Genomic DNA, 21,562 nt, shown 5'->3' on the forward strand with positions numbered 1-21,562 from the left:
CCCTAACCTGTCCCTGTCCCCAGATGTCCCTGACGTGTCCCTGTCCCTGTCCCCAGATGTCCAGCTCCCCGCTGTCCAAGAAGCGCCGCGTCTCTGGGTCTGAGGCACCGACGGGCTCCAGCCGTGCCCCTGCCCCCGCCGTGTCCCCGAGCGTCACCCCCGCCAACGTGAGTGTCACCTCCCCTGCCCTGGGGCCTTGTCACCCTGCTGGGCCCTGGCACCCTCTGCTGGCACCTCTGTGCTGCTGCTGGGCCGTGGTGGCACCTGCTGTCACATGGGGGTCTGGGGGTGGCACGTGTCCCTCAATGTCCCTTTGCTCGGGGTCATTTCTGTCCCTCTCATTGTCCTGAGGGTGACATTTGTGCCCAGGTCCTCAATGCCACCTCCTGGATGTCACCTGGGGGTCTGGGGGGTGGCACATGTCCCTTAATGTCCCCTTTTCTTGGGGTCATTTATTGTTCTGAGGGTGACATTTGTCCCCAGGTCCTCAGTGTCACCTCCTGGATGTCACCTGGGGGTCTGGGGGTGGCACGTGTCCCTCAATGTCCCTTTGCTCGGGGTCATTTCTGTCCCTCTCATTGCTCTGAGGGTGACATTTGTCCCCTGGGTCCTCAGTGTCACCTCCTGGACGTCACCTGTGGCTCTGGGGGGTGGCACATGTCCCTGAATGTCCCTTCAACCTGCTCGGGTCACTTTTAATGAAGCTTTGGTGACAATTACTGTCCCTTGCTGTCCCTCTCCTTATCCTGAGGGTGACATTTGTCCCCCAGTGTCCCCTCACCATGGGTAGTATCATCTCCTGGGTGACTGGGGGTGACACGTGTCCCTCAATGTCCCCTTACTCTGCTCAGGATCATTTATTGTCCCTCTCCTTGTCCTGAGGGTGGCATTTGTCCCCTGGGTCCTCAGTGTCACCTCCTGGATGTCACCTGGGGGTCTGGGGGGTGGCACATGTCCCTCAATGTCCCCTTTGCTCGGGGTCATTTCTGTCCCTCTCCTTGTTCTGAGGGTGACATTTGTCCCCTGGGTCCTCAGTGTCACCTCCTGGATGTCACCTGTGGCTCTGGGGGGTGGCACATGTCCCTGAATGTCCCTTCAACCTGCTCAGGGTCACTTTTAATGAAGCTTTGGTGACAATTACTGTCCCTTGCTGTCCCTCTCCTTGTCCTGAGGGTGACATTTGTCCCCCAATGTCCCCTCACCATAGGTAGTGTCACATCCTGGGTGACTTGGGGGTGACACGTGTGCCTCAATGTCCCCTTTGCTTGGGGTCATTTCTGTCCCTCTCATTGCTCTGAGGGTGACATTTGTCCCCAGGTCCTCAGTGCCACCTGCTGGATGTCACCTGTGGCTCTGGGGTGTGGCACATGTCCCTGAATGTCCCTTCAACCTGCTTAGGGTCACTTTTAATGAAGCTTTGGTGACAATTACTGTCCCTTGCTGTCCCTCTCCTTATCCTGAGGGTGACATTTGTCCCCCAATGTCCCCTCACCATAGGTAGTGTCACATCCTGGGTGACTTGGGGGTGGCACGTGTCCCTCAATGTCCCCTTTGGTCAGGGTCATTTCTGTCCCTCTCATTGTCCTGAGGGTGACATTTGTCCCCAGGTCCTCAATGCCACCTCCTGGATGTCACCTGTGGGTCTGGGGGGTGGCACATGTCCCTTAATGTCCCCTTTTCTTGGGGTCATTTATTGTCCTGAGGGTGACATTTGTCCCCAGGTCCTCAGTGTCACCTCCTGGGTGTCACCTGTGCTCTGGGGGTGACATTTGTCCCTCAGTGTCCTTGCTCAGACTCACTGTTAACAAACCCTTGGTGACAATTCCTGCCCCTTGCTGTCCTGAGAGTGACATTTGTCCCCCAGATCCTCAGTGTCCCCTCAGTGTCACCTCCTGGGTGTCACACAGGGTGACACCACCCTGCTGTCACCCCCTGCCACCCTTGGGGGGCCTTCTTGTCCCAGCAGCCAGTGCCACCCTCAGTGTCCCCCTGGTGACATTTTTGTCCCCCTGGTGACACTGCTGTCCCCATGGTGACACTGCTGTCCCCATGGTGACACTGCTGTCCTCCTGGTGACACTCCTGTCCTCCTGGTGACATTTCTGTCCCCATGGTGACACTGCTGTCCCCCTGCTGACATTGCTGTCCTCCTGGTGACACTGCTGTCCCCATGGTGACATTTCTGTCCCCCTGCTGACACTGCTGTCCCCCTGGTGACATTTTTGTCCCCATGGTGACACTGCTGTCCCCTTGCTGACACTGCTATCCCCCTGGTGACATTGCTGTCCCCCTGGTGACATTTTTGTCCCCCTGGTGACATTGCTGTCCCCATGGTGACACTGCTGTCCCCTGGTGACATTTCTGTCCCCCTGCTGACACTGCTGTCCCCTGGTGACACTGCTGTCCCCATGGTGACACTGCTGTCCCCATGGTGACATTTCTGTCCCCCTGGTGACACTACTGTCCCCATGGTGACAGTGCTGTCCCCCTGGTGACATTTCTGTCCCCATGGTGACACTGCTGTCCTCCTGGTGACATTTCTGTCCCCCTGGTGACACTGCTGTCCTCCTGGTGACACTGCTGTCCCCCTGGTGACATTTCTGTCCCCCTGCTGACACTGCTGTCCCCATGGTGACACTGCTGTCCCCTCTGTCCCCAGGGAATGGCGAAGAACGGGGCCGAGGCCGAGATCGATGAGGGGCTCTACTCCCGCCAGCTGTGAGTGATGGGGGGCACAGGGGGGGATTGGGGTCCCCAGAGGGGTTTTGGGGTCTCCAGGAGAAATTTTGGGGTCTCCAGGAAGAGTTTTGGGGTCCCCAAGGGGAGTTTTGGGGTTGCCACGGGGAGTTTTGGGATCCTCAAGGGGGGACTTTGGCGTCCCCAGGGGGGGTTTTGGGGTCACCAGGGAGGGTTTTGGGGTTCCCAGAGGGGTTTTGAGGTCCCCATAGGAGTTTAGGGGTGCCCAGGGAGGGTTTTGGGGTTCCAAGGGAAGTTTGGAGTCTCCAGGGGAAATTTTGGGGTCACCAAGGGAGGTTTTGGGGTCCCCAGGGGGGATTTTGGGATCCCTGGGAAGGGCTTTGGGGTCCCCAGAGGAGTTTTGGGGTCACCAAGGGATGGTTTTGGGGTTCCCAGAAGGGTTTTGGGGTTCCCCAGGGGGAGTTTTGGGGTCCACAGAGGGGCTTTGGGGTCTCCAGGGAAAATTTTGGGGTCCCCAGGGAGGTTTTGGGGTCACCAAGAGGAGTTCTGGGGTTCCCATGGGTGGTTTTGGGGTTTTGGGGAACCAAGGGAGGTTTTGGGGTTCCAAGGGAAGTTTTGGGGTCCCCAGGGGGGGAATTTTGGGGTCTCCAGGGAGGGTTTTGGGGTCCCAAGGGAAGTTTTGGGGTCCCCATGGGATGTTTTGGGATCCCCTGAGGGGTTTTGGGGTCCCCAGAGGAGTTTTGGGGTCTCCAGGAGAAATTTTGGGGTCTCCAGGAAGAGTTTTGGGGTTCCTAGGGATGATTTTGGGGTTGCCATGGGGAGTTTTGGGGTCTCCAGGGGAAATTTTGGGGTCCCCAGGGGGGGTTTTGGGGTTCCCATGGAGGATTTTGGGATCCCTGGGAAGGGCTTTGGGGTTCCCCAGAGAGGTTTTGGGGTCTCCAGGGAAAATTTTGGGGTCCCCAGAGGGAATTTTGGGGTCTCCAGGACGAGTTTTGGGGTTCCCAGGGAGGGTTTTGGGGTCCCCAGAGGGGTTTTGGGATTTCCCATCAAATTTTTAGGGATGTTCCCATTGAGTTCTTTGTGTTCCTGGTACATTTTTTTTAATCCCATCTCATTTTTTGGGGTTCCCACCTCATTTTTTGGGGTTCCCATCTCATTTTTTGGGTTCCTGTTGATTTCCTTGTGTTCCCATCAAGTTTTTCATGTTCCCACTGATTTTTTTGGATTCCCACTGAATTTTTTTGTGTTCCCATCCATTTTTTCCTCTTTCCATCCATTTTTTTATGCTCCCACTGGTATTTTTTGTGACTTTTTTGGGGTTTCCATTGACTTTTTTGGGGTTCCTATTGACTTTTTTGCAATTTTATTCAGGTTTTTTTTTGTGTTCCCATTGATTTTTTTATTTTCCATCCATTTTTTTTGGATTCCCACTGATTTTTTCCTGTTCCCATCCATTTTTTTTGGGCTCCCACTGACATTTTTTGTGACTTTTTTGGGGTTCCCATTGACTTTTTTGGAATTTCATTCATCTTTTTTATGTCCCCACTGATTTTTTTATTTTCCCATTCATTTTTTTTATTCCCACTGATTTTTTTTTACATTCCCATCCATTCTTTCCTTTTTCCATCCATTTTTTTTTTATTTTCCCATCCATTTTTTTTTTATTCCCACTGATTTTTTTTACATTCCCATCCATTCTTTCCTTTTTCTTTCCATGTTTTTCATCTTCCCATCCATTTTTTTTCTGATTCCCACTGATTTTTTTGTTTCCCACTGATTTTTTTTACATTCCCATCCATTCTTTCCTTTTTCCATCCATTTTTTTATTTTCCCATCCATTTTTTTTATTCCCACTGATTTTTTACATTCCCATCCATTCTTTTTCCATCCATTTTTTTCATCTTCCCATCCATTTTTTCCTGTTTTCACTGATATTTTTTGGGGTTCCCATTGAATTTTTTGCAATTTCATTCAGCTTTTTTGTCCTCCCATTGATTTCTTTATTTTCCATCCATTTTTTCCCCACTGATTTTTTTGTTTCCCACTGATTTTTTTTTTACATTCCCATCCATTCTTTCCTTTCTCCATCCATTTTTTTTTATTTTCCCATCCATTTTTTTTATTCCCATCAATTTTTTTACATTCCCATCCATTCTTTCCTTTCTCCATCCATTTTTTTCATATTCCCATCCATTTTTTCTTGTTTTCTTTGATATTTTTTGGGGTTCCCATTGAATTTTTTGCAATTTCATTCAGCTTTTTTGTCTTCCCATTGATTTCTTTATTTTCCATCCATTTTTTCCCACTGATTTTTTTGATTCCCACTGATTTTTTTACATTCCCATCCATTCTTTTTCCATCCATTTTTTTTAATTTTCCCTTCCATTTTTTTATTCCCACTGATTTTTTTACATTCCCATCCATTCTTTCCTTTCTCCATCCATTTTTTTTTATTTTCCCATCCATTTTTTTTTATTCCCATTGATTTTTTTACATTCCCATCCCTTCTTTTTCCATCCATTTTTTTCATATTCCCATCCATTTTTTTTTGATTCCCACTGACTTTTTTTCATTCCCATCCATTCTTTTTCCATCCATTTTTTTCATATTCCCATCCATTTTTTTTTATTCCCACTGATTTTTTTTCATTCCCATCCATTCTTTCCTTTCTCCATCCATTTTTTTTTTATTTTCCCATCCATTTTTTTATTCCCACTGATTTTTTTTCATTTCCATCCATTTTTTTAATATTCCCATCCATTTTTTTTGATTCCCACTGATTTGTTTTTCATTCCCATCCATTCTTTTTCCATCCATTTTTTTTTTAGTTTCCCATCCATTTTTTTTATTCCCACTGATTTTTTTTCATTCCCATCCATTCTTTTTCCATCCATTTTTTTCATGTTCCCATCCATTTTTTTTTGATTCCCACTGATCTTTTTGATTCCCACTGATTTTTTTACATTCCCATCCATTCTTTTTCCATCCATTTTTTTTTTATTTTCCCATCCATTTTTTTTTGATTCCCACTGATTTTTTTGAGCTCCCATTGACTTTTTTACATTCCCATCCATTCTTTTCTTTTTCCATCCATTTTTTTTTTATTTTCCCATCCATTTTTTTTTATTTTCCCATCCTTTTTTTTTTATTCCCACTGATTTTTTTTACATTCCCATCTATTCTCTCCCTTTTCCATCCAATTTTTTTATCTTCCCATCCATTTTTTTTTATTCCCACTGATTTTTTTTACATTCCCATCCATTCTTTCCTTTTTCCATCCATTTTTTTTTATTTTCCCATCCATTTTTTTTTATTCTCATTGATTTTTTTACATTCTCATCCATTCTTTTTCCATCCATTTTTTTCATATTCCCATCCATTTTTTTTTTGGATTCCCACTGATTTTTTTGATTCCCACTGATTTTTTTTACATTCCCATCCATTCTTTCCTTTTTCCATCCATTATTTTTTTTATTTTCCCATCCATTTTTTTTTATTCCCACTGATTTTTTTTACATTCCCATCCCTTCTTTTTCCATCCATTTTTTTCATATTCCCATCCATTTTTTTTTGATTCCCACTGATTTGTTTTTCATTCCCATCCATTCTTTTTCCATTCATTTTTTTTTATTTTCCCATCCATTTTTTTTTATTCCCATTGATTTTTTTACATTCCCATCCATTCTTTTTCCATCCATTTTTTATTTATTTTCCCATCCATTTTTTTGTATTCCCACTGACTTTTTTACACTCCCATCCATTCTTTTTCCATCCATTTTTTTCATATTCCCATCCATTTTTTTTTGGATTCCCACTGATTTTTTTGATTCCCACTGATTTTTTTTTTCATTTCCATCCATTCTTTTTCCATCCATTTTTTTCATGTTCCCATCCATTTATTTTTGATTCCCACTGATTTTTTTTACATTCCCATCCATTCTTTCCTTTCTCCATCCATTTTTTTTTTATTTTCCCATCCATTTTTTTTATTCCCACTGACTTTTTTACATTCCCATCCATTCTTTTTCCATCCATTTTTTTTTGATTCCCACTGATTTTTTTGATTCCCACTGATTTTTTTACATTCCCATCCATTCTTTTTCCATCCATTTTTTTTTTTATTTTCCCATCCATTTTTTTATTCCCACTGATTTTTTTCCATTCCCATCCATTCCTTCCTTTTTCCATCCATTTTTTTGTTTTCCCATCCATTTTTTTTTTATTCCCACTGATTTTTTTACATTCCCATCCATTCTTTCCTTTTTCCATCCATTTTTTCATATTCCCATCCTTTTTTTTTTGATTCCCACTGATTTTTTTGTTTCCCACTGATTTTTTTTTCATTTCCATCCCTTCTTTTTCCATCCATTTTTTTCATATTCCCATCCATTTTTTTTTATTTTTTTGTTCTTCCATTAACTTTTTCCTCTCCCCATCCACTTCTTTCAACCCCAATTAACTTCCTCACCTCCCCATTGATACTTTTTCATCCCCACTGATATTTTCTTGTCTTCCTGCTATTATGGGATGTTTTTTTTTTCCCCAGGTACGTGCTGGGCCACGAGGCCATGAAGTGCATGCAGACCTCCAACGTGCTGGTCTCAGGCCTGAGGGGGCTGGGAGTGGAGGTGGCCAAAAACCTGGTGCTGGGGGGGGTGAAATCTGTCACCCTGCACGACCCCCAGCCTGCGCCTGGGCTGACCTGGCCTCCCAGGTGGGTCTGGGGGGATCTGGGGGGTTTGGGATTTTTTTGGGATTTTTTTGGGATTTTTTGGTGGTTTTTCAGGGGATATTTGGGGATTTTTAAAGGTTTTTTTGGGATTTTTTTGGGATTTTTTGGTGTTTTTTTGGAGGGTATTTGGGGATTTTTATGGGATTTTTTTGGGATTTTTTTGTGGTTTTTTGAGGGGTATTTGGGGTTTTTTAAGGGGTTTTGGGGGGATTTTTTGGGATTTTTTGGGGATTTTTTGGGGTTTTTTTGGTGATTTTTGGGGGTTTTCGGGGATTTTTTGAGGAGTATTTGGGGATTTTTAAGGGTTTTTTTAGGATTTTTTTCAGGATTTTTGGGGATTTTTTGAGGGTATTTGGGGATTTTTAAGAGGTTTTTTTGGGATTTTTTTCGGGATTTTTTGGGGATTTTTTTGGGATTTTTTGGTGTTTTTCGGGGGTTTTTTAAGGGTTTTATGGGATTTTTTGGGTTTTTTTTGAGGGGTATTTGGGGTTTTTTTGGTGATTGGGATTTTTTTGGTGTTTTTCGGGGGGTTTTTTGGATTTTTTGGTGTTTTTTGGGGATTTTTTGGTGTTTTTTGGGGGGTATTTGGGGGATTTTTAAGGGTTTTTCGGGATTTTTTGGGATTTTTTGAGGGGTATTTGGGGACTTTTTGGGGGTTTTTTTGGGATTTTTTTCGGGATTTTTTGGGGTGGTTTTTGGGGGTATTTGGGGTTTTTTGAGGGTTTTTTCAGGGAGATTTTGGGATTTTTTTTGAGGGTTTTTGGGAGTTTTTTTGGGAGGCTTTTAGGGTGGTTTGGGGGGTTTTTTAGGGATTTCGGGGTTTTTTTAGTGGGATTTTGGGATTTTTTCGGGATTTTTGGGGGAGATTTAGGATTTTTTTTGGGGCATTTTTATAAGAGAATTTTAGGTTTTTTTGGGGGGGGATTTTGGTTTTTTTTTGAGGGGATTTGGGGTTTTTTTGAGGATTTTTTTGAGGATTTTTTGGGGTTTTTTTGGGGGAGTTTTTGGGAGTGGAGGTGGCCAAAAACCTGGTGCTGGGGGGGGTGAAATCTGTCACCCTGCACGACCCCCAGCCTGCAGCCTGGGCTGACCTGGCCTCCCAGGTGGGTCTGGGGGGATCTGGGGGGTTTGGGATTTTTTTGGGATTTTTTTGGGATTTTTTGGTGGTTTTTTGGGGGGTATATGGGCATTTTTTTGTGATTTTTTGTGATTTTTTTGGTGTTTTTTGGGGATTTTTTTGTGTTTTTCGGGGGGTATTTGGGGGTTTTTTTGGGTTTTTTTTGGGGATTTTTTGGTGGTTTTTTGAGGGGTATTTGGGGACTTTTTGGGGTTTTTTGGGGATTTCTTGGTGTTTTTCGGGGGGTATTTGGGGTTTTTTAAGGGTTTTTCTTGGGGGCGTTTTCAGGGTTTTCTGGGAAGGGGTTGGGTTTTTTAAGGGATTTTGGGGGGATTTTTGGGGTTTTTTTGGGGGGATTTTGAGGTTTTTAGGTGGATTTTTTTGTTGGTTTTTAGGGGGATTTTGGGGTTTTTTGGGAGGTTGTTTTGAGGGGGTTGGGGGTTTTTGAGGGGATTTTGGGATGATTTTTTGTGGGATTTTAGAGGATTTTGGGACTTTTTTTTGAGCTTTTATTGGAGATTTTTTCCAGAGATTTTTGGGCTTTTTTTTGAGGATTTTTTGGGGGTTTTTTTGGGGGAGTTTTTGGGAGTGGAAGTGGCCAAAAACCAGGTGCTGGGGGGGGTGAAATCTGTCACCCTGCACGACCCCCAGCCTGCAGCCTGGGCTGACCTGGCCTCCCAGGTGGGTCTGGGGGGATCTGGGGGGTTTGGGATTTTTTGGGGATTTTTTTGGGATTTTTTGGTGATTTTTTGGGATATTTTTGGTGTTTTTCGGGGGGTTTTTTAAGGGTTTTTTGGGATTTTTTGGGGGTTTTTTAAGGGTTTTTTGGGATTTTTTGGGGTGTTTTTGGGGATTTTTTGGTGTTTTTTTTGAGGGGTATTTGGGGGATTTTTTTGGGTTTTTTTGGTGTTTTTTGGGGATTTTTTGGTGTTTTTCGGGGGGTATTTGGGGTTTTTTTGGGATTTTTTTGGGGGATTTTTTGGTGTTTTTCGGGGGGTATTTGGTGGTTTTTTGGGATTTTTTTCAGGATTTTTTGGGATTTTTTGAGGGGTATTTGGGGATTTTTAAGGGGTTTTTTTGGGATTTTTTTCGGTATTTTTTGGGGATTTTTTTGGGATTTTTTGGTGTTTTTTGAGGGGTATTTGGGGGTTTTTCGGGGTTTTTTTGGGGTTTTTTTGGGAGTACTTGTGGTTTTTTAAGAGGTTTTTTTGGGGAGATTTTGGGATTTTTTGAACAGTTTTTGGGAGTTTTTTTGAGGAGCTTATGGGGTGGTTCAAGGGGGGTTTTGGGGGTTTTTTTAGGGGATTTCGGGGTTTTTTGAGGGAGATTTTGGGGATTTTTGAGGGGTTTTTTTTGGGGGGGGTTTTAAGGAGTTTTTTTGACATGGATTTTGGGAATTTTTTTTTTTGTTTGTTTTTTTGGGGTTTTTTGGGGGGATTTTGGGGTTTTTTAAGGGTTTTTTTAAGGTGTTTTGGGGGTGTTTTGGGGATTTTTTTGAGATTTGTTCAGGATTTTTTGGGGGGATTTTGGGTTTTTTAAAGGGTTTTTTTTTAAGGGTTTTTTGGGGATTTTGGGGTTTTTTGGAGGGATTTTGAGGATTTAAAAGGGGTTTTCGTAACTTTTTTTTGGGGGGGTTTGGGGTTTTTGGGGGCAATTTTTTTAATGTTTTTTTGGGATATTTTGGGTATTTTTTGGAATTATTTTTTGGGATTTTAACCCCTCTTTCCCCAGTTCTACCTGCAGGAGGAGGACATGGGGATATTTTTGGGGACATTTCTGTATTTTTTGGGATTTTAACCCTTTCTCTCCCAGTTCTACCTGCATGAGGAGGACATGGGGATATTTTTGAGAATATTTCTGTATTTTTTGGATTTTTAACCCTTTCCCCCCCAGTTCTATCTGCGGGAGGAGGACGTGGGGATATTTTTGGGGATATTTCTGTATTTTTTGGGTTTTTAACCCTTTTCCTCCAGTTCTACCTGCGGGAGGAGGACATTGGGATATTTTTGGGGATATTTCTGTATTTTTTGGGTTTTTAACCCTTTTCCTCCAGTTCTACCTGCGGGAGGAGCACGTGGGGATATTTTGGGGATATTTTGGGGTTTTTTGGGTATTTTTTTGGGATTGTTTTTGGGTTTTTAACCCCTGTTTCTCCAGTTCTACCTGCGGGAGGAGGACGTGGGGATATTTTGGGTATTTTTTGGAATTATTTTTTGGGATTTTAACCCCTCTTTCCCCAGTTCTACCTGCATGAGGAGGATGTGGGGATATTTTTGATGATATTTCTGTATTTTTTGGGGTACTTAACTCTTTCCTTCCAGTTCTACCTCCGTGAGGAGGACGTGGGGATATTTTTGGGGATATTTCTGTATTTTTTGGATTTTAACCCTTTCCCCCCCAGTTCTACCTGCGGGAGGAGGATGTGGGGCTGTTTTGGGGATATTTTGGGTATTTTTTGGAATTATTTTTTGGGATTTTAACCCCTCTTTCCCCATTCTACCTGCGGGAGGAGGACGTGGGGATATTTTTGGGGATGTTTGTGTATTTTTTGGGGTTTTTAACCCTTTCCTCCCAGTTCTACCTGCGTGAGGAGGACCTGGGGCTGTTTTGGGGATATTTTGGGGATATTTTGGGTATTTTTTGGGATTATTTTTGGGATTTTAACCCTTTCCCCCCAGTTCTACCTGCGGGAGGAGGACCTGGGGATATTTTTGGGGATATTTCTGTATTTTTTGGGTTTTTAACCCTTTTCCTCCAGTTCTACCTACGGGAGGAGCACGTGGGGCTGTTTTGGGGATATTTTGGGTATTTTTGGAATTATTTTTTGGGATTTTAACCCTTTCCCCCCCAGTTCTACCTGCGGGAGGAGGACGTGGGGCTGTTTTGGGGATATTTTGGGTATATTTTGGGATGGTTTTTGGGATTTTAACCCTTTCCCCCCCAGTTCTACCTGCGGGAGGAGGACGTGGAGATATTTTGGGTATTTTTTGGGATTATTTTTTGGGATTTTAACCCTTTCCCCCCCAGTTCTACCTGCGGGAGGAGGACGTGGGGCGCAGCCGGGCCGAGGCGACGCTGCCGCGCTTGGCCGAGCTCAACTCGTACGTGGCCGTGAGCAGCACCCGGGAGCCCCTGAGCCAGGAGCTGCTGGGCACCTTCCAGGTGAGGGGCGGCTCAGGTGTGCCCACCTGGGCCAGGTGTGACCCTCAGGTGTGCCCACCTGGGCCAGGTGTGAGCCTTCAGACAGGTGTGTCCACCTGGGGCAGGTGTGACCCTCAGGTGTGCCCACCTGGGCCAGGTGTGACCTTCAGGTGTGCACACCTGGGCCAGCTGTGATGCCCTCAGACAGGTGTGACCTTCAGGTGTGACCCTCAGGTGTGCCCACCTGGGCCAGGTGTGACCCTCAGGTGTGCCCACCTGGGCCAGGTGTGACCCCTCAGGTGTGCCCACCTGGGCCAGGTGTGACCCCTCAAACAGGTGTGCTCACCTGGGGACACATGGAACCCTCAGGTGTGCCCACCTGGGCCAGGTGTGACCCTCAGGTGTGCCCACCTGGGCCAGGTGTGCCCACCTGGGCCAAGTATGAGCTCTCAGACAGGTGTGACCTTCAGGTGTGATCCCCTCAGACAGTTGTGTCCACCTGGGGACACCTGGAACCCTCAGGTGTGCCCACCTCGGCCAGGTGTGATCCCCTCAGACAGGTGTGTCCACCTGGGCCAGGTGTGACCCTCAGGTGTGCCCACCTGGGGCAGGTGTGAGCCCTCAGACAGGTGTGCTCACCTGTGGAAGGTGTGACCTTTAGGTGTGATCCCCTCAGGCAGGTGTGCCCACCTGGGGAAGGTGTGACCTTCAGGTGTGCCCACCTGGGGAAGGTGTGACCTTCAGGTGTGCCCACCTGGGCCAGGTGTGACCTTCAGATGTACCCACCTGGGCCAAGTGTGAGCCCTCAGACAGGTGTGCTCACCTGGGGCAGGTGTGACCCTCAGGTGTGATCCCCTCAGACAGGTGTGCTCACCTGGGCCAGGTGTGACCCTCAGGTGTGCCCACCTGGGCCAGGTGTGACCTTCAGGTGTGAACCCCTTAGACAGGTGTGCACACCTGGGGACAGGTGAAACCTCAGGTGTGCCCATCTGGGGCTGTGTGAACCCTCAGACAGGTGTGGCCCCCCGATTGCCCAGGTAACCCAGGTGGGTGGCCCACGTTAGCCAGGTGAGTCCCAGGTGACCACAGTGTCCCAAGTGGGTGCCCACATTAGCCAGGTGACCCCAGGGGTGCCCAGGTGATCCAGGTGAGTGCCCAGGTGGGTGCTCAGGTATCTCAGGTGACCCCAGTGGGTGCTCAGGTGTGTGCCCAGGTGAGGCAGGTGGGTTCTCAGGTGAGCCAGGTGAGCACCCAGGTGGGTGCCCAGGTATCCCAGGTGAGCCAGGTGACCCCAGTGGGTGCTCAGATGACCCAGGTTGGTGCCCAGGTATCCCAGCTGTGTGCCCAGGTGACCCCAAGTGGGTGTCCAGGTGTGCCCAGCTGTGTGCCCGGGTGTGCCTAGATGTGCTCAGGTGCTCCAGCTGTGCCCAGGTGACCCCGAGTGGGTGCCCAGGTGTGCCCAGGTGACACCGAGTGGGTGCCCAGGTGTGCCCAGGTGACCCCGAGTGGGTGCCTAGGTGTGCTCAGGTGCCCAGCTGTGCCCAGGTGACCCTGAGTGGGTGCACAGGTGTGTGCCCAGGAGTGCCTAGATGTGCTCAGGTGCTCCAGCTGTGCCCAGGTGACCCCAAGTGGGTGCCCAGGTGTGCCCAGGTGTGCCCAGGTGACCCCAAGTGGGTGCCCAGGTGTGCCCAGCTGTGCATAGGTGACCCTGAGTGGGTGCCCAGCTGTGCCCAGGTGCGCCCAGGTGACCCCGAGTGGGTGCCCAGCTGTGCCCAGGTGACCCTGAGTGGGTGCCCAGGTGTGCCTAGGTGTGCCCAGGTGACCCCAAGTGGGTGCCCAGGTGTGCCCAGGTGTGCCCAGGTGACCCCAAGTGGGTGCCCAGGTGTGCCCAGGTGTGCCCAGGTGACCCCAAGTGGGTGCCCAGCTGTGCCCAGCTGTGCCCAGGTGACCCTGAGTGGGTGCCCAGGTGTGTGCCCAGGAGTGCCTAGATGTGCTCAGGTGCTCCAGGTGTGCCCAGGTGACCCCGAGTGGGTGCCCAGGTGTGCTCAGGTGTGCCCAGGTGATCCTGAGTGGGTGCCCAGCTGTGCCCAGGTGCCCAGGTGAGCAGTGCCCCTCCCCCAGGTGGTGGTGCTGACCAACTCCCCGCTGGAGGAGCAGCTCTGGGTGGGCGATTTCTGCCACAGCCGCGGCATCAAACTGGTGGTGGCCGACACGCGCGGGCTCTTCGGGTGAGGGGCTGGGGTTTGGGGTGGGGGCTTGTGGGGTGGGGGATTTGGGGTGGGGGCTTATGGGGTGGAGGGTTTTTTGGGGTGGGGTCCTGTGGGATGGGTCGTTTTTGGGTTGAGTCCATTTTGGGATGAGATTTTTTGGGTGGGGATCTCTTTTGGGGTGGGGTCTTTTTGGGGTGGGGGCTTATGGGGTGGGGGATCCTTTGAGGTCGGGACTTATGGGGTGGGTGGGATCTTTTGGGGTGGGATTTTTTAAAATGGGATTTTTTGGGGATGTTCCTTGTTTGTGAGGCTGGATTTTTGGGGTGGAAATTTTTAGGGTGGGGATTTTTTGGGGTGGGGAATTTTTAGAGTGGGATTTTTTGGGGTGGGGAATTTTTAGGGTCGGGATTTTTAGGGGTGGGATTTTTAGGATGAGGATTTTTTGGGGTGGCATTTTTAGGGTGGGGATTTTTGGAGTGGGGATTTTTAGGGGTGGGGATTTTTTGGTTTGGGGATTTTTAGGATGGGGATTTTTTGGGGTGAGGATTTTTTAGGGTGGGGATTTTGTGGGGTGGAAATTTTTAGGGTGGGAATGTTTTTGGGGTGGGGATTTTTTGGGTTGAGGATTTTTATGGTGGGGATTTTTTGGGGTGGGATTTTTAGGGTGGGAATTTTTTTTGGGGTGGGATTTTTTAGGGTGGGGATTTTTGGGTGTGGATTTTTAGGGGTGGGGATTTTTTTGGGTGGGATTTTTAGGGTGGGGATTTTTTGGGTGTGGGATTTTTAGGGTGGGATTTTTTGGGGTGGGGATTTTTTGGATTGGGATTTTTAGGGTGGGGATTTTTGGGGGGTGGCATTTTTTTAGGGGTGGGGATTTTTTAGGGTGGAGATTTTTAGGGTGGATCCTTTTTGGGGTTCCCCAAAAGCTGACCCTCCCCTCCCCTCCCCCCTCACAGGCAGCTGTTCTGTGACTTTGGGGACGACATGGTGGTGACAGACCCCAACGGGGAGCAGCCCCTCAGTGCCATGGTGTCCATGGTCACCAAGGTGGGACATGGGGACAGCTCTGGGTGTCACCAAGGTGGGGGTGACACGTTTGGGGTGTCCTTGTCCCCTCAGTACCCTCTGTGTCCCCTCAGGGGTGGCCCCAGGGGGGTTCCTGGGTGTCCTGGTCCCCCTCCAGTGTCCCCATTGTGTCCCCTGCCTGTCCCCCCATGTCCCCTGTGTCTCCCTGGGTGTCTCCTGACCATGGCCATGTTCCCAGGGCTGTCCTTGTCCTTAATGTCCCCTGACTGTCCCCCCGTGTCCCCAGGGCTGTCCTTGTCCCCTTGTGTCCCCCCCCGTCCCCTGACTGTCCCCAGTGTTCCCTGACTGTCCCCAGTGTTCCCTGACTGTCCTTGTCCCCATTGTATCCCCTGACTGTCCCCATTGTGTCCCCAAGGCTCTCCTTGTCCCCAGTGTCCCCTGACTGTCCTGGTGTCCCCAAGGCTCTCCTTGTCCCCACTGTCCCCTGATTGTCCTCAGTGTCCCCTGACTGTCCCCATTGTATCCCCTGACTGTCCCCATGTCCCCAGGGCTCTCCTTGTCCCCAGTGTCCCCTGACTGTCCCCCCATGCCCCCCCAGTGTCCCCTGACTGTCCCCCCAGTGTCCTCTGACTGTCCTGGTGTCCCCAAGGCTTGTCCCCCAATGTCCCCTGACTGTCCTGGTGTCCCCAAGGTTCTCCTTGTCCCCAATGTCTCCTGACTGTCCCCAGTGTCCCCAGGGCTTGTCCCCACAGTGTCCCCTGACTGTCCGTGTCTCCTGTGTCCCCAGTGTCCCCTGACTGTCCCCAGTGTCCCCTGACTGTCCCCGCTGTGTCCCCAGGGCTGCCCAGGTGAGGTCACCTGTCTGGACGAGGCCCGGCACGGTTTCGAGAGCGGCGATTTCGTCACCTTCACCGAGGTGGAGGGGATGGAGGAGCTCAACAGCTGCGGGCCCGTGGAGATCAGGGTGCTGGGTAAGGGGTGAACCTGGGGGTCTGACACACCTGGGGAGCCTCACCTGGGGGGGTGTGACACACCTGGGGGGCTGACACACCTGGGGGGGTCTGACACACCTGGGGGGGTGTGACACACCTGGGGATGGAGGAGCTCAACAGCTGCGGGCCCGTGCAGATCAGGGTGCTGGGTAAGGGTTAACCTGGGGGGCTCTGACACCTGGGGGGGTGTGACACACCTGGGGATGGAGGAGCTCAACAGCTGCGGGCCCGTGGAGATCAGGGTGCTGGGTAAGGGGTGAACCTGGGGGGGCTCTGACACACCTGGGGGGGCTCTGACACACCTGGGGGGGGTCTGACACACCTGGAGAGCCTCACCTGGGAGGGTCTGACACACCTGGGGAGCCTCACCTGGGGGGGTGTGACACACCTGGGGGGTGTGACACACCTGGGGAGCCTCACCTGGGGGGGTGTGACACACCTGGGGGGTCTGACACACCTGGAGAGCCTCACCTGGGGGGGTCTGGCACACCTGGGGGGTTGTAACACACCTGGGGGGTCTGGCACACCTGGGGGGTTGTAACACACCTGGGGGGTCTGACACACCTGGGGGGTCTGACACACCTGGGGGGGCTGACACACCTGGGGGGGGTCTGACACACCTGGGGGGGTGTGACACACCTGGGGGGCTCTGACACACCTGGGGGACTCTGACACACCTGGGGAGCCTCACCTGGGGGGGTCTGGCACACCTGGGGGGGGTCTGACACACCTGGGGGGGGTCTGACACACCTGGGGGGGGCTGACACACCTGGGTGGCTCTGACACACCTGGAGGGTCTGACACACCTGGGGGGTCTGACACACCTGGGGGGGGTGTGACACACCTGGGGGGTCTGACACACCTGGGGCTCTGACACACCTGGGGGGGCTGACACACCTGGGGGGGTCTGACACACCTGGGGGGGTCTGACACACCTGGGGAGCCTCACCTGGGGGGGTCTGGCACACCTGGGGGGGTCTGACACACCTGGGAGGGGTCTGACACACCTGGGGGGGTCTGGCACACCTGGGGGACTCTGACACACCTGGGGGGCTCTGACACACCTGGGGGCTCTGACACACCTGGGGGGCTCTGACACACCTGGAGGAGTCTGACACACCTGGGGGTACTTTGGGGGGGTCTGACATACCTGGGCCACGCCTGAGTCCCTTTTTTTGAGGTGCCCCCACCCCCATGTCAGTTTTGGGATACCCCACACACTGTATCCCTTTTCTGGGGTGCCCCCCTCCCCTGTGTCAGTTTTTGGAGTTCCCCCCTCCCCTGTGTCAGTTTTTGGGGTTCCCCTCTCCCCTGTGTCAGTTTTTGGGGTTCCTCCCTCCCCTGTGTCAGTTTTTGGGGTGCCCCAGTGACACCCCGTGTCCCCAGGCCCCTACACGTTCAGCATTGGGGACACCAGCGGCTACGGGGACTACGTGCGGGGGGGCATCGTCACCCAGGTCAAGATGCCCAAGCACATCCACTTTGTGAGTGAACTGGGAGCACTGGGAGGGACTGGGAGACACTGGGAGGAGATTGGGAGGGACAGGGAGGAGATTGGGAGGAATTGGGGGACACTGGGAGGAGATTGGGAGGGACAGGGAGGGGATTGGGAGGGACTGGGAGGAGATTGGGAGGGACTGGGAGGGAATTGGGGGACACTGGGAGGGAGTGGGAGGAGATTGGGAGGGACTGAGAGACACTGGGAGCGATTTGGGAGGGACTGGGAGAAGGTTGGGGGCACTGGGGGGCACTGGGAGGGGCTGGGAGACACTGGGAGGAGATTGGGAGGGACTGGGGGGCACTGGGAGGGGCTGGGAGACACTGGGAGGAGATTGGGAGGGACTGGGAGGGGTTTTGGGGGGACACTGGGAGGGACTGAGGGACACTGGGACGGGATTGGGAGGGATTGGGGGACACTGGGAGGAACTGGGGAGCACTGGCAGGGGATTGGGGGGAGTCTGGGAGGAGACTGGGGGCACTGGGCAGGGACTGGGGGAACTGGGAAGGACTGGGGGGGCTATTTGTTTTTGCTGGGCTATACTGGGTTGTACTGGGCTGTACTGGGTTGTACTGGGTTATATTGGGATGTGGTGGTTTACGTTGGGTTATACTGGTTCATAGTGAGTCATACTGGTTCATACTGGGTTGTACTGGGCTATGCTGGTTTATATTAAGCTATCCTGGCTTATAGTGGTCTGTGGTGGGTTATGCTGGGTTATACTGGTTTATATTGAGCCACATGGGTTTATACTGGGCTGTATTGGTTTATACTGGGTTGTATTGGGCTGTGCTGAGTTCTGCTGGGCTATACCAGGTTATACTTGGCTGTAATGGGTTGTACTGGGTTGTACTGGACTGTATTAGGTTATTCTGGGCTATACTGGTCTGTACCAATTCATAATGGGTTATACTGGTCTGTACTGGTTTATACTGGACTATAGTGGTCTGTATTGGTTCACACCGGGCCATACTGGTTCATATTGGTTTGTACCGGCTCACACTGGTCTGTACTGGTTTATAGTGGCTCATACTGGTCAGTACCAGTTCACACTGGTCTGTACTGGTTTCTACTGGTTCATACTGGTCAGTACTGGCTCACACTAGTCTGTACTGGCTCACGTTGGTCTGTACTGGTTCACACTGGTGTGTACTGGTTTATACTGGCTTATATTGGTCTGTACTAGTTTATACTGGTTCATACTGGTCTGTACCGGTTCACACTGGTGTGTACTTGTTTATACTGGGTTATACTGGTCTGTACTAATTTATACTGGTTCATACTGGTCTGTACCGGTTCACACTGGTGTGTACTGGTTTATACTGGGTTATACTGGTTTGTACTAGTTTATACTGGTTCATACTGGTCTGTAGCGGTTCACACTGGTGTGTACTGGTTTATACTGGGTGATACTGGTCTGTACTAGTTTATACTGGTTCATACTGGTCTGTAGCGGTTCACTCTGGTGTGTACTGGTTTATACTGGGTGATACTGGTCTGTACTAGTTTATACTGGTTCATACTGGTCTGTACCGGTTCACACTGGTGTGTACTGGTTCATACTGGTCCATACTGGTCAGCACGGCTCACCCCGCTCTCCCCCACAGAAACGGTTGCGGGACGCGCTGGCCGAGCCCGAGATGCTGGTGACGGATTTCGGCAAAGCCGAGAGACCGGCGGTGCTGCACCGGGCGTGGCAGGGCCTGCACCGCTTCCTGCGGCAGCACGGGCGCGCCCCGCGGCCCCGCCACCAGGTGGGGACACTGGGGACAGTGAGGGGACACTGGGGACAGCGGGGACACTGGAGTGTCATGGAGGCCAGCATGATGTGCCTCAGCACAACGGCCTTTGGGGACATTGTGGGGTGGTGACATTGGGGACATTGAGTGTCATGGAGGCCACCATGGTCTGCTCCATCATGGCCGCCCCCTGGGTGGCTGGTGGCACTAGGGACATTGAGGGTGTTGGGGACACAGAGGCCACCATGATGTGCCTTAGCACAGTGGCTCTTGGGGACATTGCGGGGTGGTGACATTGGGGACGTTGTGGCTGTTGGGAACATTGAGGTCCCCATGATCTACCCCATCATGGCCCCCCCCAGGGCACTGTCACCAGCTGGTGGCACTGGGGACATTGAGGGTGTTGGGGACATGGAGGCCACCATGATGTGCCTCATCTCTTGGGGACATTGTGGGGTGGGGACATTGGGGACATTGAGGGTGTTGGGGACACTGAGGCCACCAGAGCCTCCAGCAGAATTTGGGGACATCACAGGTGTTGGGGATGGCTGGGCCTTGGAGGGGACATTGGGGACAGGGAGCCACTGTCTCCTACACCAACAGAGACCCTGGGGACAGTGGTGACATCATTTGGGGGTGTCAAAGACCCCATGGAGGCCACCAAGCCCGTGTCCCCTGTCCCCGCAGGGTGACGCGGCCGAGGTGGTGGCGCTGACCAAGGAGGTGGCGGCGGGGGCCGAGCTGGACGAGGAGCTGGTGCGGGAATTGGCGTTCCAGGCCACCGGCGACCTGGCGCCCGTCAACGCCTTCATCGGCGGCCTGGCCGCGCAGGAGGTCATGAAGGTACCGTGCCCGTGTCCCCAGGGCCACCCGGGGCCACTGTCCCCGTGTGTCACAGCTGGTGTCGCTCAGCTGGCCCTGCCTGGGGCAGCAGAGTTGGTGTCTGTGTCCCCTGCTGTCCCCTGTGTCGTGAGGTCACTGCCTTGTCCTGTCCTTGACGTGTCACCTTGAGGTCACTGCCTTGTCCTTGTCCTTGTCCTTGTCCTGTCCCTGATGTGTCCTTGGGATGTCCCTGATGTGTTCCCCTGTCCCTGACATGTCACCCCGAGGTCACTGCCTTGTCCTTGTCCTGTCCCTGATGTGTCCCCTGGTGTCCTGTCCCTGTCCCTGACACATTTCTGGGTCCCTGTCCCTGATTGTGTCCACCAGGATCCTGTCCATGATGTCCCCCTGTCCCTGTCTCTGACGTGTCGCCCTGAGGTCATTGTCTTGTCCTTGTCCTGTCCCTGACTTGTTCCTATGTCTCTGGGCTGTCCCTGTCACGTCCCCATGTCCCTAGGCTGTCCCTGTCCTTGACGTGTCCCCATGTCCCTGGGCTTCCCTGTCCCTGACACATCCCCATGTCCCTGAGCTGTCCCTGTCCTCAGGCTGTCCCTGTCCTTGACATGTCCCCAGGCTGTCCCTGTCCCTGACATATCCCCACGTCCCTGGCTACCCCTGTCCCTGACGTGTCCCTGAGCTGTCCCTGTCCTCAGGCTGTCCCTGTCCCTGAAGTGTCCCCAGGCTGTCCCTGTCCCTGACATGTCCCTGGGCTGTCCCTGTCCCTGACATGTCCCCATGTCCCTGGGCTGTCCTTGCCCCCGTCCCTGTCCCTGACATATCCGCACGTCCCTGGCTACCCCTGTCCCTGACATGTCCCTGGGCTGTCCCTGTCCCTGACATGTCCCCAAGCTGTCCCTGTCCCCCAGGCCGTGTCGGGGAAGTTCACGCCCATCACGCAGTGGCTTTACTTCGACGCGCTCGAGTGTCTGCCCGAGGAGAACCGCGACACGCTGCTGACTGAGGAGCAGTGCCGGCCGGTGAGGGACACGGGGACACTGGGGACACCAGGGACATTGGGGACACCTGGGGGGGTTGGGGACACCCAGAGAACCGCGACACGCTGCTGACCGAGGAGCAGTGCCGGCCGGTGAGGGGACACGGGGACACTGGGGACACTGAGGGCCTGGGGACATTGGGGACATCGTGGGGGCTGGGGACACCTGGGGAACTGCGACATGCTGCAGACTGAGGAGCAGTGCCGGCCGGTGAGGGACACGGGGACACTGGGGACACCTGGGACATTGGGGACACCTGGGGGGGCTGGGGACACTGGGGACATTGGGGACACATGGGGGCCTGGGGACATCTGGGGGGACTGGGTCACCTGAGGAGCAGTGCCAGCCAGTGAAGGGACTTTGGGGACACTGTGGGGGGGTGGGGGACACTCCTTAGGTTCAGGAACACCCCTGGGTGTTGGGGACATTGAGGACACCTGTGGGGTGGGGGACACCCCTGGGTGGTGTCACTTTTGTGGGGGTGGGGGCATCATCTGGAAGATTCCCATTGGTCACCCCGCTGGGGACAGCCAG

General features: G+C 51.7%; 1 protein-coding gene across 1 annotated transcript in view; it reads left to right on the forward strand.

The window, feature by feature from the left end:
* Positions 1-21,562, forward strand: part of UBA1 (ubiquitin like modifier activating enzyme 1) — a 44,137-nt gene that overhangs the window by 2,645 nt on the left and 19,930 nt on the right. Inside the window, exons 2-13 of the mRNA XM_056510427.1 lie at positions 57-167; positions 2,659-2,717; positions 7,243-7,324; positions 8,445-8,531; positions 11,573-11,707; positions 13,808-13,914; positions 14,853-14,943; positions 15,761-15,893; positions 17,301-17,398; positions 19,020-19,166; positions 19,839-19,994; positions 20,900-21,010. Coding sequence (XP_056366402.1) covers positions 57-167; positions 2,659-2,717; positions 7,243-7,324; positions 8,445-8,531; positions 11,573-11,707; positions 13,808-13,914; positions 14,853-14,943; positions 15,761-15,893; positions 17,301-17,398; positions 19,020-19,166; positions 19,839-19,994; positions 20,900-21,010 — 1,317 coding nt within the window. The remainder of the gene's footprint in view (positions 1-56; positions 168-2,658; positions 2,718-7,242; positions 7,325-8,444; positions 8,532-11,572; positions 11,708-13,807; positions 13,915-14,852; positions 14,944-15,760; positions 15,894-17,300; positions 17,399-19,019; positions 19,167-19,838; positions 19,995-20,899; positions 21,011-21,562) is intronic.

This window comes from Oenanthe melanoleuca, chromosome 25 (assembly GCF_029582105.1).
Source record: "Oenanthe melanoleuca isolate GR-GAL-2019-014 chromosome 25, OMel1.0, whole genome shotgun sequence".
NCBI lineage: Eukaryota > Metazoa > Chordata > Aves > Passeriformes > Muscicapidae > Oenanthe > Oenanthe melanoleuca.